The sequence below is a fragment of the Sinocyclocheilus rhinocerous genome, unplaced genomic scaffold (assembly GCF_001515625.1).
Source record: "Sinocyclocheilus rhinocerous isolate Xijiao unplaced genomic scaffold, SAMN03320098_v1.1 scaffold263, whole genome shotgun sequence".
Taxonomy (NCBI): Eukaryota; Metazoa; Chordata; class Actinopteri; order Cypriniformes; family Cyprinidae; genus Sinocyclocheilus; species Sinocyclocheilus rhinocerous.
Window position 1 is genome coordinate 2,236,662 of NW_015645086.1, and position 17,408 is coordinate 2,254,069.

The following is a 17,408-nucleotide window of genomic DNA, read 5'->3' on the forward strand; positions in this document are numbered from 1 at the left end:
ATGATGCTGAAAATTCAGCTTTGATCACAGGAATAAATTACGTTTTAAAATATATTCAAATAGAAAACGGTTATTTTAAATTGTAGTAATATTCATAATATTACTGTTTTACTGTATTTATGATTAAATAAATGCAGCCTTAGTGAGCATAAGAGACTTATTACAAAAACATTTTTAAAATCCTACCAAACTTTTGAACAGTAGTGTATACCACCTAAACAGAAAATAACTGATAAAAATGACTAAAATGCTGTTGCAACCATGAAGAATTTTTAACCATGTCAAGAGTCTGGTAAGTTATTCCAGTAAGGACTGAAAGTAAAGGATTGTTGGGTGATTTACTCATGTATAAGGCTCAGACTTGATGATTCAAGTTCTTGGCTTGTGTCTCTCACAGGAATCGATGTGGAAAAGTCCAGTGGTCCAGAACTGAGGAAGAGACGTGCATCAACAGGACAGATGCCACCGTCCAAAAGGAGCAGAGCCAATTCAAGCACAGGTTCACTCTCTCTGTCACTTGATCATACTTCATTCTTGTTGTTCCAGCTGTTATTCTTTATACTGGTTGGCGTTTAAACCATCTGACTGGACATTATGTCTCTGATCCCCTCATAGACAGAAACAGTCAATCCCAAATCAAACCGGTTAAATCAGACTGTGTCCCAGAGACTTTAGAAAGTAAGGATGGCCCAACCAGTCATGCAGAAAATGCAGCACCCAAAGAGGAGGCAGGATCCACACCTGATCTTGGTAAACATCCTCCTGTGTTTCAGTTTGATAATCAGATGTGTTTGCTAAGACTGAATCATTATTGCTATTTTTCATACTAAGGGTGAGTATTTATTTATTTATTTATTTTTATAAAGTCTCGTATGCTCACCAAAGAAAAAAAAATTACTATTGTGAAATAATATTAAAATTTAAAGGTGCAGTAAGCGATTTCTGAGAAATGCTGCTGATACTTGAAATCACCAAAACAAACACGCCCCTACCCAAACGAATCGCACCCCTATCTTGCCTCCGCCCCCAAATTTCTGAACATGCACAGGCACCTCCCTCATCACTACTGGACACTCCCCTTACTGGTGATTGGCTACAAGTGTGTTTTGGTGCTCGGTCCGATCCACTTTCAACAGCGTTTCTCAGAAATCGCTTACTGCACCTTTAAAATAATTCTATTTTAATATATTTTGAAATGTAATTTGTTAGGGCTGTCATGATTACTCAATTTAATTATGCAACATATGTCACTCATTCCTCCAGATTTGTAATAAGAAGCTTTTAGAAACCTGTTGCCAACAAAGAAGAAGCTTTAAGGGCTCTGCGATTTTTCCATCATAATAAAATCTTGATGGTTTAACATTTGAAGATGAAGAAATTAATGGAGTTCATAGGTTAATATAAAGTAGACTTTAAAGGGGTCATATGATGCTGCTAAAAAGAACATTATTTTGCCGGACTAGAGTGAGCTGAGGCCGGGCTAGTGTGCGCGGAAGCCGCGGCTTAGCGTGAGCTGAGGCCGGGCTAGAGTGAGCTGAGGCTGGGCTTTTGCAACTTTACAGATCTTCTTTATGCACCAAGAGCTTGTAACACTCCAAAGAGAAAGGAAAAATTGAAATCGCATCATATGACCCCTTTAATTACAATGTGTGAATACATCAATATGTTTCTAACTATAAGAATTGTTCTTTATTGTGATTTCAAAATAAAAGTCCAAACCCCTGCATCCACATGTTTGAAATTAGTCACTGTAGCGTTGTATCATAAAAAAGTGTATGAAGTAGTCAAATAATAAATGTAAAATAAATGTATTTAAATCCAATCTAGTTTTGCCAAAAAATAAATAAGGATTTGATCCTGTGACAAATGTGTAACCACAACAGTCGCCAGTCCATTGGCAACCTCTGCAGGTTAAGAAGTTCATTCACATAATTATTATTATAGTCATTATTACATGTAATAATTTACACTAAGTCTGGTGTTAATTCAAATGTTAATAGCACCTTGCTATTGTAGCAGTGAATTTTGCACAAGGCACCACTCACATTTTCTTCAGAATATGTACAAATCTTGTTAATTCAACATTTATGCAGATATATGATGTGCTAACTAGCGCATTGCTTTCTCAGCTGCAGCAGTCAAACAGCCGCAAACAATCCACCTTCCAACTACAAACAAGTATAGCAGAGAACCATGTGAGTACACAACCCTCGCTTTCACTCTCTCTCACTGATACAGTATAAAAACCTGCCGGTATGTGACCTCATTGCCCTTTTCCTCCCTCAGTGTACAGGGTCATCAAAAACCAGCCACCTCCTATCCTGTCCATTGAGCTGGACCACAACCCGTTCAAATGCAAGATCGCAGGCTGCCTCAAGTCTTTCCGCAAGGCGTCCCTGCTGCACTACCACATGAAGTACTATCACGCACAGAGCGACCCAAGCCCCCCGATCCAGACGCGCTCCTCAGACAAACAGATCCACAGCAAGGAGACCCCTCGCAGGCGCCGGACCGTCTCGGCTTCCCACCGTTAGTGCACTTTGTCTATCAGTATTTACTTTAGATGTTTGTGTGGGTGTTTGTTTTTGTTTGGGTTGCCGATCAAGTCCGTTGACATTTTGTCCGTATTTATGTGTTTACTTGCATTAGCATCATTAACGTGCCCATATAGTGCTCGGCCAAAATGCATAAAAAGTTTTCCATTTTTAGTTGAAATCGATGTTGTGTAAGTGCCCCCTGAGGAGAAAACTCGGAATTGAGATAAAAAGTCAGTTCCTTTTTTTTTTTTTTCATGTGGCAAAACAAGAAAAACAGAACTGCGAGATGTAAACTCAGAATTGAGAGAAAATAAATACAGACTCGTAAACGTGCAATTATGACTTGAACTCGTAATTACAAGTAAAAAAAGTCAGAATTGTGAGATAAAAAGTCAGTTACATTTTTCTTTTTTTTTCCCTTAGTGGGAAAATTTTAATTTAAAGTCAGAATTGAAACATGTTAACTCTCAATTCTGTGGGGAAAAAAAGTGAATTGTGAGATATAGACCCGCAATTGTGTGGAAAAAAGGTTTTACATGCATGTTAAACAGCTATATTACACATTACAAGAAGGGTAAAATAAAAAAAAGCATGTGTGTACTTTAAAGGGGTCATATGATGGTGATAAAGAACATTATTTTGTGTATTTGGTGTAATGAAATGTGTTTATGCTGTTTACCTCCTACAGATACTCCCTCTCCTCTGAGTGACAGTAAGTCAGGTCACACTCTGTCGCCCCCTGCTGTCGTCATGCACCGGCAGCGCTCGGCCACGCTGGGCGCAGAGAGAAGCAAAGAGAACCAACACTTCAACCGCTCGCTGCATGACGACAGAGACTGGGTTGCCAAGGAAACAGGTATTGGAGAACAGTGTGATCATTCCATCCATTTCTGTCCACATGTTCACGCTGATTCCTCTGCATATTACCACAGTCGGGCCATGACAGTAATAGAGATTGATTTTCTCATCTGAAGGAGTGAAAGAACGGGAGAGGCTGAGGGAGAAGCAGCAGAGGGATTTCTTCCGCATCAAACTAAAGAAAAAGAAGAAGAAGAAAAGGAAGTCGAAGTCAGGTGAGACGGCTGTTTTAGTACAGTGGTGTCTCTGTGTGTCTTCAGCTCTCTGCTGTCCCCTCTGCTTGTCTGCTGGAGCTGCAAGCTTTCTCTAAAGTATTTCTCAATTATGTAAAATTACTTCAGACCTGGCAATATATTGGAGCAGTGGGATATGATCTCATGCTCTAGGGATTCTGTTTGGCATAAATAAACTATTTATAACATGTTATACATTTAAAATGTAAAAATATAGCATCTACTAATGCCACTCTAAAAACCATCCAGCTTTTTAAATTGAAGTTATTTTTTAAATATTTCTTTAAAGTTGGATTGATAAAATTAGAGTTTCTTACATATTTAATTCTTAGTTGGTGATGTTTAGATCCTCTGTTTGTCAAATGTCTCACGCTATGTGAATTTGCAGGCCAGAGTTCAACTTCTGTACGGAATATAAAGACGCACATGCGTTTTGTTGTTGTTGTTGTTGTTTTTTTGCCTCATAAGGTAGGAAGATACTCTGCCTTATAAATTATTACCTTATAATTACTGCCTAATAATGTACATAATAATAATAATGCCTGTTCATAAATTACTAAACTTTAAGAATTAATGCATTTTTTTAAATAATAAAATGAAAACAGTTAAGTCCTTTTTTTAAATGAACAAATTAATGGACATATTTAAGACTGCTTATTTAATTCAGGATTTAAAATTTAGTTAAAATAATAAAAATGATTAAATAATTTTAAATGATTTAATGTTTTAAAATGTATTTAAATAAAACAATAAAAATATTTCTATAATAAATTGTTTTTTAAATGCACATTTTAAATGGCATTTTAAAGAACATTTGCAATTTCATTTCTTTGTCCATTTGTCATTCAAGATTTAAAAAAAAAGCAAGCCCATTGGACATTTCACTTATGTGGGCAACCAATCAGCTTTTGACTCATTTATAAGAGCCACTCCCTCTTCCACATGCCACTCAAAGTAGATGCAAGATGATGTACACATTGTCTTTTAAATGAAACTCGTTTTACCCAATATTTATTCAATTCACTTATTACTGAATTTTGAATATAGAAATTCTCAAGCATTTTAGAAGTGCTCAACACATTTAAATCACAGCACAATGTGTCAGCGCTGGGACACCAAATCTATGTGTCATTTGTCTTGAGTTATTAATAGACTCTTAAAGTGCACAGCCACCCACAAAATGAGCGTTTTGGTTGCCGATCCCTCTTGACAACATCAAGAACTGAATCAGATCTACAACCCGCCTCGTCGGTGAGGAACAGCTCGGTCTGTGTTTAACCCTGTGTGGCGTCTGCTCTTCCTCCTCTGACAGACTGTTACAGCACTGAGGAGAGAATTGGCCTAAAGCCTCTCCCCTGCAATCTGAATTCGGCCCACAAATTGCCCCTCTCCCTCACACACCGATCCTACACGGGACACTGCCCTGAAAAGATGCTCAGCCAGGGTGGGTACCACAGAGCGCAGGTCCTCCGAACTCACAGCTGCCTGCTTTGTGTTTTTCCTCCTGCCTTGATGTCTTTCAGTGTCTTGACTAGTTGTCCACTGTCAGATGTGTCTAGTCATTGCCGCTCTGTAGATTTTTCTCTCTAGTGTTGTGTTTTTAACATGTGTGCATGTGTGATTAGAATAGCTGATTGTCTTGCATGGATGACGGTGTTATAAAAACGGATCAAATCTGCTGCTTTAGTGTATATTGTGGTCTTCTTGTTTCCTCCAGGTGAAGACAGCAGCAGTGATTTGTCCTCAGACAGTCTTGTATGGAGTGAGGATGAGTCTGACGCTGAGCTGGATCTGAATATGCCCCTCTCAGAGCAGGGCGTGGAAACGGTCACTCACGGCTCTGAGATCGTACGCTGTATTTGTGAAGTGCAGGAGGAGAACGACTTCATGATACAGGTGAACTACCACCCTCTGAAATCAGACCAGACCTCAACTTTTCAATTTTTTTATTTATTTATTATTGTTTTTTTTTAAAGAAGAATTTCTCCCACATTTCCCATAATTGTAGAATTTCATTTTAAAGAGTTTTTGTTCTTTTTTTTTTTTTTTTTCATAAATAAAAAAGTCTGTTTTGACCATAAACATGATTGAATTGCCTATAAAATAAACTAAGAACTTTCACATTTATTTTTATATATACATGTATTTCACTGTAATTTAATAAATATTTTTTATTATGTGTTGAATTATTTTTATATATAATATAATAAATAACATATAATATTGCTTGCTGTATATTTATATATATATATATATATACACACACACACACACACACACACAGTGGGTTTAGAAGAGAATCAACCCCCTCTTCAAAATGATCACATTTTCTTGCTTTGCAGCCTGAAATGAAGACGGACAGTTTTTGTTTTATCCAGCTGTATTTACTCAGTGCAACATATAACATCCAAGTGAAAGATATAACACCAACATGTCAGAAAAAAATAAAAACAGAATCACTGAGTTGGAAAAAGGATCACCACCCTCCTAAAAATAACTTGACATGACAACATGTCAATGACCCAAAGCACACAGTGGTTGAAGGAGAAAAAGGTGAATGTCCTTGCATGGCCTAATTAGAGCCCAGACTTAAACCCCACTGAAAATCTGTGGAATGACTTGAAGACTGCAGTCCACAAAAGCTCACCATCACATTTAACTGAACTTGAGCAGTTCTGCAAAGAAGAGTGGACAAATATTGCAAAGCAAAGTCTAGATGTGCAAAGTTAGTAGAGACAAATCACAACAGACTAAAGACTGTAATTAAAGCAAAAGGTGGCTCAACAAAATACTGACACAAGGGGGTGATCCTTTTTCCAACTCCGTTGAGTGATTCCGTTTTTATTTTTTTCTGGCATGTTGGTGTTATATCTTTCACTTGGATGTTATAAGTTGCACTGAATAAATACAGCTGGATAAAACAAAAACTGTGTCCGTCTTCATTTCAGGCTGCAAAGCAACAAAATGTGATTATTTTAAAGGGGGTGATTTTTTTCTATACCCACTGAATGTACTTTATATAAAAACAGGAAAATAATTGAATCAATTATGGAAACTCAACTATGGAGACAATTGAGATTCTGCTGTAAAGCAGCTCTGAAAGACAGTAGCATCATTGCTCAGGTCTATTCAGTGTTAATTCAGTTCAGATCAATAATTATGAAACAAGTTCAGTTCAGCTATAAGCAGTTCTACTAAAGGCAGCAATGTTGTTAACGAACAGCAGCTCAAGTCAGATCAATGTTAGTTCAGTTCAGTATCAGTGTTGATACAATATAGAATCAGCTGTAAATGTTGAGCTCTACAGAAGACAATCATCCAACGTAATGCAGTTCGTTTTTTTCCTCATCCGATGGTGTCAGTTTTGTGTTTCCTGGAAGTCGTTATAGTATGAAGAAAAATCTGAGCACAGAATTTAAATCAATTAAGCACTGGCACAATTACTTGAATTATTTTGTGAATAATTAATTATTTAATGTGGTGATACTTTAGGATTTTAAAGATTCATATGCATGTTCAGTAATTGTCTGGGAGACTGAAGGATGTGTCCTGTGCTCTCTGCAGTGTGATGAGTGTTTGTGCTGGCAGCATGGGACGTGTATGGGACTGTATGAGGACAGTGTGCCAGACAGCTACAGCTGCTACATCTGCAGAGACCCACCAGGTGAGAGACTAGAACTTCCCCAAACCATCTCAGATGTTCGTTTGTCTGGACTTTGTGTGTTGGCAAAACAGAACAAGAATCAAAATATGACAACCACTTCATTACATTTTGTTGTTAGGCTTTGTGTTCATTTTTAAATATGCGTGTTTCTGTATACAGCCCAGAGGCAGAGTCAAAGGTACTGGTATGATAAAGACTGGCTGAGCAGCGGTCACATGGATGGCTTGTCATTCCTGGAGGAGAACTACTCCTACCAGAACAGTAAGAAAGTGGTAGCTGCCCATCAGCTCCTGGGGGACGTCCACCGTGTGTTTGAGGTCCTGAACGGCCTTCAGCTCAAAATGAGCATCTTACAGTAAGTAATTCCTCTGCTGTAATGCTCTTGATGCACCCAACTATTTGACTAATAAAGTAAATTGTGAAAGATTGAGGTATGAAGCAAAGCTGCCCTCTTTTTAGGACACAAGCCCATCCAGACCTGAAGTTCTGGCGTCAGCCCTGGAAACCTGCAGACAGCCTACGGAGGAAGATGGCAGGTGACTCGGGCATAGCTACTCCCTTCCCCTCCTCACCCCCTGAAATGGGAGCGAATGAGTTTGAGACATTGAAAAGCGAAGTCCCATCACCTGTGGAGACGCATTGCTCTTTCCAGGACTCGTACATTAGCAGCGAGCACTGCTACCAGAAGCCCCGTACGTACTACCCAGCGGTGGAGAGAAGACTTGTGGTGGAGACGCGGTGCGGTTCTGAGCTAGAGGACAGTCTTAGGAGCACAGAGGACCTACTAGAGATGGCCGAGCAGAGGTACGGCAAACCACTGGACCACGACCAGCACAAGCTTCAGCTGGCTGACCGCTCCTTTAGTAAGGTAAGTTACAAGCAACTTTTATTGTGCGCTTGGCCTAAAATTCAAGGACTCAGTTATGTTTTTTTTTTGTTTGTTAGTGCACACTGTACACAATCAATCACAGACTAGGTGTGTCAATTACAAGCCCAACTGATCCTGAGGCACGTTTCCACAATCTGTTTTCAAACCAGTTTGAAATCTGTTTTCAGACCAGCTGATACTCTGTTTTCAAACCAGTTTGAGAATTTTCAAAACCATTTGAGAACTGTTGTCAAATCTGTATTTGTCAAACCAGTTTTGTTTTCAAAACATCTGTTTTCATACAGGTTGATAATCTATTTTCAAACCAGTTTGAGATCTGTAAGTCCGTTTTGTCTTTTGTTAAACTAGTTTGAAGTCTGTTTTCTAAATATTTGATTTATCTGTTTTCAAACCAACTGTTTGTCGTCAAAACAGTTCAATGGGATTTTAAAATGGTTCGAAATCTGTTTTCATACCAGTTTGAGATCTGGTTTCAAATCTGTTTGATATCTCTCGACAAATTAGCTCAAAGTCTGTTAAAAATGTGTCACAGTGCTGTTGCAGCGTCATCAATAATGTGAGAACATCATTACACACCAAACATGTGACTTATTGGTTTCTGTTGACAGGAGCTGGAGTGCCGTATGAAACAACTGGTTTCCGCAGAGCAGGAAAAGAGTTGTGTGGTAGAAATCAAGGAAGAGGAGCCTGACCCTGTGACCCCTGACCCAAAGCCTGACCCTGACCTTGTGCTGCACCAGCAGTGGCAGCTGAACCTGCTGGAGCACATTGAAGCAGTGCAGGATGAGGTGACTCACAGAATGGACCTTATTGAGCGAGAACTAGACGGTGAGACTTTTACAATAAGATTCCCTAGTTTCAAAATATTTTAAGGTGCTGTATGTAGGATTGACACCGAGTGGTTGAACTAGGTATTGCAGTCCAAATTCAAAATATTGGAGAGGGTTTTTTTCACCCCGTCCCCCCTCCTCAGACTTGACACATGCAGGTTGCCAGCTTCTATGACTGAAATTAAATGCGCCGTGTTTCCCGCCAACTGACAACCCGGGGTGCCGAAATACAATTGGGTAAACTGGCAGTGGGCGGATTTCACAAATCAAAACAGAGACCGACATTCCGGCCCGGAACGCACATTTTCAAAGGAGAATAACTGACTGTAGCATTGTTTTTCAGATAAACAAATATGTTACCTTAGCATGTTTCTTAAATATCTGCAAACATATTATGGTATTTTTATTTTTTAGTAGAGTCAAAAACTTACATACAGCACCTTTAAACGGTAAACAATTTCAGATGGATGTACTTAATTTCTTTGCTCGTATTAACATGTCGATATCATAATGCAGTGCTGGAGAGTTGGCTAGACTACACAGGTGAGCTAGAACCACCAGATCCACTGGCGCGCCTCCCTCAGCTGAAACATCGCATCAGACAGCTCCTGACTGACCTGGGAACAGTCCAGCAGATCGCACTCTGCTCCTCATCCTCTTGAGGGCGCCAGGGAACATACAAATGGCTCACACTCAATTGAATGCACACAGAGTCCCTTAAAGTCTGATTAGAAACTGCTGAAATGCTTACGTGTGCCTGTTTTGCGAGAGGAAACCCTTAAATGATTCAAGCTAACCTTGATGTGACAGTTTCTGTGGCACATGCATGTTGGAGTGATGGGTGTGGTCAGCAGTTTAAAAGTAGTCACCGGTTAGAAAAGACTGATGAAAATTGAGGCTAACAATACCTGATGCAAGCAAAAGTTTTTTATTGTTTTTTTTTTTTGTGTGGAATATATAATGCTTCATAGTAGCACTTCGCTATGTCTATAATAGACTTAGGAGGTATTTTGTTATTGTTTTATTATGTAATTTTCTCTGTATTCTTCACATGCTAAATAATTATTTTATGTTAATTCATAAGTGATCATTTTGGACTCTCTTGGCACGTCTTTGCTCTGGGTGGAGAGCTTAAGGACCCAAATGGCATTTTTGCTGTGGTTAAAGAAAAAAATGTTAAATATGAGTATAACAATATGAAAATATATTTTAATCTGAAAGTACGTGCATTTTACTTCTATATTTGTACTAAAAAGGCATGTAATCTTGTAAATAACCCAACCAATTGCTTAAATTCATGTTCTTTTTTTATTTCTGATCTAAACTGTTGCATTTACAGTAAAGACTTTCTGTGAACTTTGATCTGTTGTGAATACTGTAGTTGTGGTCTTTCTGCCGATAACCCTCTAATTTTTGACACAACTGATGTTGCTTGCATTTCAAATCAGTGAACTTTGTTTCCACTGGTTAAACAACATTAAACAAGCACAGAATGTTGTTCTCTTGCATACTGAATTTTTGTATGCATATTTCTTCCCCCCCAACAAAGTTTCACTGTTTCTGATACTGTGTTCTGTTAATTTTTCTGTTGCTTTCAAGTCTACAAGATTGTTTTTGATTAATACATTAGATGCCTTTAAGTTATTGTAATTGTGAATTTAAGTTATTGATTCTGCCGCCTTTTTTACATCTGTCTGTTGGTTTTCTTTTATACAGTGCGGGTCTGAGTATTGTATGGTCAGAAAGAGAGCGAGAGGAAAAGCTGGGATCTTTTTAGTGTTCTCACCCTGTGGTGTTAGTTTTTTTTTGTTTGTTTGTTTTCCCCTAGACTATTACTGTTAAACAAATAAACTGTGCCTGATATATTATTTCAGGCCAATCTGAGTGTCGTTCACCCTCAAATACGCAAACTACATTTGTTATAAGTCTGTATTTATAAAATCCTGCTGAAAGGTGTTTGGAGGGTTTGTGTTTTGTTCTCAGCTTTCTCTGTACAGCTAGTGAGTGATTGACAGTCCATTGATTGTTTCTCAGTATTGTGTATTATATTTTTTACATGTGCCCTGTTGCTTTCCAGTCATTGAAAATCTAGTTATGATTTACAAGAATTGCAGTCTGCTTTTTTTTTTTACATTTAATTTTTCCATTGTTTGCATCTTATTATGTTGGGATCCCCTGGGAATCGATAATGAGTTTTGAAAAATATACACAATCCAAATGCAAGGAAATAAATGCAGACATTTAAACTCCCAAGTTGTTTTCACTCTGCTTTAAATTTCTAGAAGATTGTAGTAATGTTTCTTAAATATTGTTTTATTGCAAGGTTAGTGGACTAACAGAGTTGGAATTAAATGTTAAAGTGAACGTTAATTATTTTAAACCATATAAATCTACGACTATAATTGCAACAAATTAAATGTTTTTGCTTCTTGCATGGTTAAATGTAATTATATCTAGCCAATGTAAAACATGTTCATATTCTTGTATATTTTTAAATGAATTTAAAATGTTGCAGAATTTGCATTTTAATCTGTCAATTATATATATATATATATATATATATATACAGTATATATGTATATATACACTAGTGTGCAAAAGTCTTAGGCCACTAGTATTTTCACCAACAAAAAAAATCATTTTTCGTTATTTTTATTTATTTTGCTGTAGTGTGTCAGTAATATCAGTTTACATTTCTAAACATTTCTTTTGCCATTAATTGGAATAATGCACTGAGATTTTTGGATGCACAAGGATTCTGAGAGCAGCCAGTGCTCCACACAGAGATCTAATCTCACCATCATCCAGTCCATCTGAGATTACATGAAGAAACAGAAAAAGACCAAATCCAGAAGAACTGTGGCAACCGTCTACAAGACACTTCAAGAGTCCTACCTGCAAAGCTACCTGAAAAACTATGTGCCAGTGTACCTTGTACAAAAGCGGTTTTAAACGCAAAGGGTGGTCACACCAAATGCTGATTTGATTTAGTTAATAGACGTTAATTGATAAACAAAATCTGTTTATGACATTAGTTTTGAAAGCATCCTCACTTTACAGCATTTTTACACAAGTGCCTAAAACTTTTCACAGTACTGTAGCTTGGTTTCTTGAAGTGTCTTGTAGCCGTTGCCACAGTTCTTCTGGATTGAGTCTGTTTCGGTTTCTTCTGTTTCTTCATGTCATTCCAGACAGACTGGATGATGGTGAGATCAGATCTCTGTGTGGAGCACTGGCTGTTGTCAGACTCCTTGTCTGACAACAAAATCCTGTTTCGGTTTCTTCTGTTTCTTCATGTCATTCCAGACAGACTGGATGATGGTGAGATCAGATCTCTGTGTGGAGCACTGGCTGCTCTCAGACTCCTTGTGCATACAAAAATCTCACTGGATTATTACAATTAATGCCAAAAGAAATGTTTGGAAAACATAAAACATGTAAACTGATATTTCCTACTGACACACTACAGCAAAAGATAGAAAAAACTGGCATAAAACCAAATTTTTTTTTTTGGGTGAAAATACTAATGGCCTAAAACTTTTGCACAGTACTATATACATATATATATATATATATAATCTCTCTTTTATTTTTTTATTAAGGCCCTTTGTCCCACGTTTGATAACTACTGGTGTATAGGGGAAAGATTGCATTTTAGGGTTAAACATTTTAAAAATATATTTTATTGTTTTAGCAACACTATTGCTAAAAATGTTGTTATATTTGTAGTCTACTTTGTTTCTGATAAGTCATAGCGTCACTTGTCCAGAGGCTGCTGGTGAAAATACTAATGGCCTAAAACTTTTGCACAGTACTATATACATATATATATATATGTAATCTCTCTTTTATTTTTTTATTAAGGCCCTTTGTCCCACGTTTGATAACTACTGGTGTATAGGGGAAAGATTGCATTTTAGGGTTAAACATTTTAAAAATATATTTTATTGTTTTAGCAACACTATTGCTAAAAATGTTGTTATATTTGTAGTCTACTTTGTTTCTGATAAGTCATAGCGTCACTTGTCCAGAGGCTGCGCGTGTTTGACTCGCTGGGTGTCTGTCAGCCAGTGTTGCCAGGTCGGCGGTTTTCCGGTTGTGTTTGCGGAACGATGTATGTTAAAAGCACACGTCCAGTTTTGTGTGAGTGAAGGAAATCCGCTTGGGCGATTGGGCTAGCTTTGGGCTAGTTTTGAGTAGCAATTGGGCAAATTGTAATAAAAACCTGGCAACCCTGCTGTCAGCTCTCATGAGCTCCTCCTCCGGCAGCGCGAGGAAGCTGCCAGAGCTCCGCCACACGCTCACACTCCAGCGACAAGTCTCTCCGGCTGTCTGCAGTTCTTATCCGGCACATTTTGATCCTCTTGAAAGGTGAGCGGCGATATCTTTTCATTTTTGAGTTCTGGTGTTTGAATGTGTTTCATAAAGTCGCCGAGTTCATCAGTTCTAGCGCGAGCTAACGGCAGGCTAACGCGAGACAACCGATGAATGAGACACAATAATACTTCAAAACAGCTGTTTCGTCGAGAAAAGACACGGAGGAAGGTAACGTTAACGGTATCATTATTGCCTCTTTCCTCATAACCGCTTGAAGCCTGGATGTGTAGAAGACCGTTAACCGTCACCAGCTAGTCCTGTCATATCTAGTCCATACGTAATGGTTGTAAAATCAAACTATTCGATTAAATTGGGTACATGTTGTTTTATGCTTTGAGCGCTCTTTTTATTTAGTGTTTAGTTTTGTTTGTTTGAACCTGTTAACCGCTGTTTAGCACTCTGAAGATCTGAGTTTAACTTCCATGATTCAGGATCAGCCCCGTTTGGACTTTAAATTCAGACAGGGAGAGACCGTACGATGTTTGTTGTTGAACAAAAATCTCGATTCTGTCTGAAATGTGTCCCTGAAAGATACAGCTTCAGTCCTCGGATCAGTTTGATATGGACGATGCTGTATTGCCATAGAAGCAACAGGGCTGATCAGTGGGCATCTACGCACGTGTTTCATAAAAGGGCTTCTAACCCAGTTTCCCAAAATACTGTAAGAGAAACAACATAGCACCAGCAAAGCCATCAGATAAGTGACTTGAGTCCAGATGCTCTGGTGCAAGGCTGTTCACCAACAAGTGGGCCAAATTAATTCCTTGGGCCATGTTGACCGAGCTAAATTATTTTTTTTACCCACTGATGGCTAACAGCTATAGATAGCAGTTATATGATATATGTAAGCAGTAAGGCATCATGTGCAGCAGTGTATTTACTGTATTTCTTACAGTGTTTCAGTTTTTATAGCTTTTATTTTTCAATGTATCATTAGGATCATTTCCACCTTTTGTGTGCTTCGAGTATGATACTGTAAAGGTCCAACACTCACTGAATGAATGATAATCGAAGTGCAGAGACTTCATGGCAGGCAAGATAAGATAGATTTACCTAATTTACTTTAGTTAATTGCACTGTAGGCAAAAAAAAGTCAGTCTTTATACTTAAAAAAAAAAAAAAATCATATTTAATTAAAATGTGTGTAATAGTGTTTGGTGATATGCTCCGTAGTCATATCGTCCTATCGTCAGCCCGTGAGATCGCCGATACACGATATTATCATGCTAATTTATTTAATTATTTACTTACTTAGATTCATAGCCGGAGTGTGAACTCAAGGGTAAGGCTAAAAGCAGCCTAATGTTACTGTAATCTATTATTTTTTACTCAAGTAGCATATGAATGTCATGTCATAAAATATTTTTAATATGACTGTATTTAACATAACATAATTTAATAGAAACATTGTAAGCTACTAATTATAATGCTTACGTTTCCTCAGTTATTAAAACTGAGATTGGTTATAACGCGCGACACTGTAAAAACTCGGAAAAAGAAATATGATGGAACAAATAAGCCCTAATATTAACTAGATAATAATACTAGCCTGATAATAATAATAATAATAATAATACCAATAATAATGATGATGATAATCGTCTTGCTATCGTCAAAGGCATCAGCCACATGTCGTTGTCGATACACGGTACTAATCCAAGTGTGTAAACCTGAAGACACTGGTTAGCTGGTTCAGGTGTGTTTGATTAAGTGACGTGACATGTGGCCAAGTATGGTGACCCATACTCGGAATTAGTGCTCTGCATTTAACCCATCCAAAGTGCACACACACAGCAATGAACACACACCGTGAACACACACCCGGAGCAGTGGGCAGCCATTTTTGCTGCGGCGCCCGGGGAGCTAAACTCTGCAGGACACCGGTCCTCCAGGATCAAGTTTGCTCATCCCTGCTCTAGTGCAACATCATCTCCTCATTGCAATATATGCATTTTTCATACTTCAGTGCTTGGGCTGTTGTGTTAAAGGGGTCATATGATGCGATTTCATTTTTTCCTTTCTCTTTAGAGTGTTACAAGCTCTTGGTGCATAAAGAAGATCTGTAAAGTTGCAAAGACTAAAGTCTCAAATCCAAAGAGATATTCTTTATAAAAGTTAAGAACCAAATACACAAAATAATGTTCTTTTTAGCAGCATCATATGACCCCTTTAATGAAAAGCAAAAATGGACTTTCTATTGAAATCCTATTCTCTATTTAACATTTTATGTTGTACTTTCACTGGCAATCCTATATGCATTTAATATCCGATTGTATTTTATATAACGGTTCATGAGCTTCGATTAGGTCAGTCGCAGCAGAGCGCCTAAATATTTTTTTTTCCACAGTAATTTTCAGAGTAATTTTCAGTCGTAAATGTGACTGAAGTGGTCGCGCTGTAGAGCCCTGCATCACTTGCTCACCAATGGATCCTCTGCAGTGAATGGGTGCCATCAATATGAAAGTCCAAACAGCTGATAAAAACATCACAATAACCCACAAGTAATCCACACCACTCCAGTACATCAATTAATGTCTTGTGAAGCAAAAAGCTGCATATTTAAAAAAAAAAATACATCAAGGCGTTTTAACTTTGCTGCATAGGAGGCGTCTTCAACGAGCCAAAGAAAGCCCACGTCACACCTCTCTTAAGGTGCCATCAATATGAAAGTCCAAACAGCTGATAAAAACATCACAATAACCCACAAGTAATCCACACCACTCCAGTACATCAATTAATGTCTTGTGAAGCAAAAAGCTGCATATTTAAAAAAAAAAATCCATCAAGGCGTTTTAACTTTGCTGCATAGGAGGCTATAGATTTGGAAGTTGAAGAGTGTCAAATTCCTCCATCAGACCTTAAACCTACAATCAATCATTATATATATTAAATAAGTGGCAAGAACTGTGGGATACATGTTCAAACAATAAATTATGAACTCCATCCTGAAGTCTCAAAGATACTTTTTATCTCCCTTAAAAAGTGAAAGTGGAGTGACGTGTGGCCAAGTATGTTGTCCCATACTTGGAATTTGTGCTCTGCATTTCACCCATCCAAGTGTGCACACACAGCAGTGAGTAGTGAACACAAACAAACACACACCCAGAGCTAACTAATCAGTCTGCCACCATTTTCACAGTCACTGTCTCATGAAAGTAGATGATTGGGTTTGTCAAAGAGGCATGCCATCACTGTGAACCCTTCATTTACCAAAGCAGTGTGAGCTGTGCCATGAGAAGCATTTGGCATAAATGCTGATGCAGCTTACCAGTAGGGCTGAACGATTTTGGAAAATAATCTAATTGCGAAATTTTATTTATTTTTTTACCAATATTGCGATTGCGATTTAATATGCAATTATTTTTTAAAGCTCTTTATGAGCTATAAATCATTGTATAGTATGACCAACACACTATTAGATAGATTAAACATAAATGTTATTTTCTGTAGGCCAGGCCTATATGTTACGATGAAATTAGGTGATGCATGAATTGATATGAATGACATTTTTATTTAACCGCTACAATCACAGTATATTGACTGATTTGTTGAACTTCCAACCTTGTAAGCATGTAATAATTATGACAACATAAAGCACTGACAAATAAGCCTTGTGTAAACATTAATAAAAACACATGCATCACTGGAAACATTGAAAATAGCATAGAGAGAATAACTGTTGTTATTATTATTATTATTCTCTCTGTTTTTTTTTTGTTTTTTTTGGTGGGTTTCGTGCTGTCCGCTAAGGCATAGGACACACACAGGCTTTCCTCCTCACCAACGACATTAAACACAGTGTCTACACCGGACGCGAGCGGCAAAATACAGTAGAACCGTTATAATCAGTGACGCTGTGTACACTAGATGCAGCGCGGCGCGACAAAACCCAACATTAAACTGATGTCTTGTTCTATTTATGACGTTCTGACACGAAGTTAAAATGATTTTCAGCGGTCGCTTTGTCGCGTCCAGTGTAGAGCTGTTGCGGCGCGACGCGACAACTGTAGTGTATAGACA

General features: G+C 37.9%; 2 protein-coding genes across 5 annotated transcripts in view; both read left to right on the top strand.

Annotated features, from left to right (window-relative positions):
- The window catches only part of LOC107705726 (PHD finger protein 20-like), a 32,287-nt gene extending 21,072 nt beyond the window's left edge, over positions 1–11,215 (top strand). Inside the window, exons 9-19 of one of the 3 annotated variants that reach the window (XM_016509161.1) lie at positions 2,130–2,195; positions 2,287–2,529; positions 3,226–3,393; positions 3,512–3,610; positions 4,941–5,072; positions 5,346–5,524; positions 7,193–7,292; positions 7,452–7,647; positions 7,752–8,160; positions 8,790–9,009; positions 9,528–11,215. In XM_016509161.1, coding sequence (XP_016364647.1) covers positions 2,130–2,195; positions 2,287–2,529; positions 3,226–3,393; positions 3,512–3,610; positions 4,941–5,072; positions 5,346–5,524; positions 7,193–7,292; positions 7,452–7,647; positions 7,752–8,160; positions 8,790–9,009; positions 9,528–9,673 — 1,958 coding nt within the window. In that variant the 3' untranslated portion in view covers positions 9,674–11,215. The remainder of the gene's footprint in view (positions 1–2,129; positions 2,196–2,286; positions 2,530–3,225; positions 3,394–3,511; positions 3,611–4,940; positions 5,073–5,345; positions 5,525–7,192; positions 7,293–7,451; positions 7,648–7,751; positions 8,161–8,789; positions 9,010–9,527) is intronic. The other 2 variants (XM_016509162.1, XM_016509163.1) reach the window with 2 other exon arrangements.
- A 2,061-nt stretch (positions 11,216–13,276) lies between these two features.
- Positions 13,277–17,408, top strand: part of LOC107705728 (protein NDRG3-like) — a 78,806-nt gene continuing 74,674 nt past the window's right edge. Inside the window, exon 1 of one of the 2 annotated variants that reach the window (XM_016509168.1) lies at positions 13,277–13,382. The gene's annotated coding sequence lies outside the window, so the exon portion shown is untranslated. Of the gene's footprint in view, positions 13,383–13,409; positions 13,557–17,408 lie in introns of those variants that run through there. The other variant, XM_016509169.1, reaches the window with a different exon arrangement.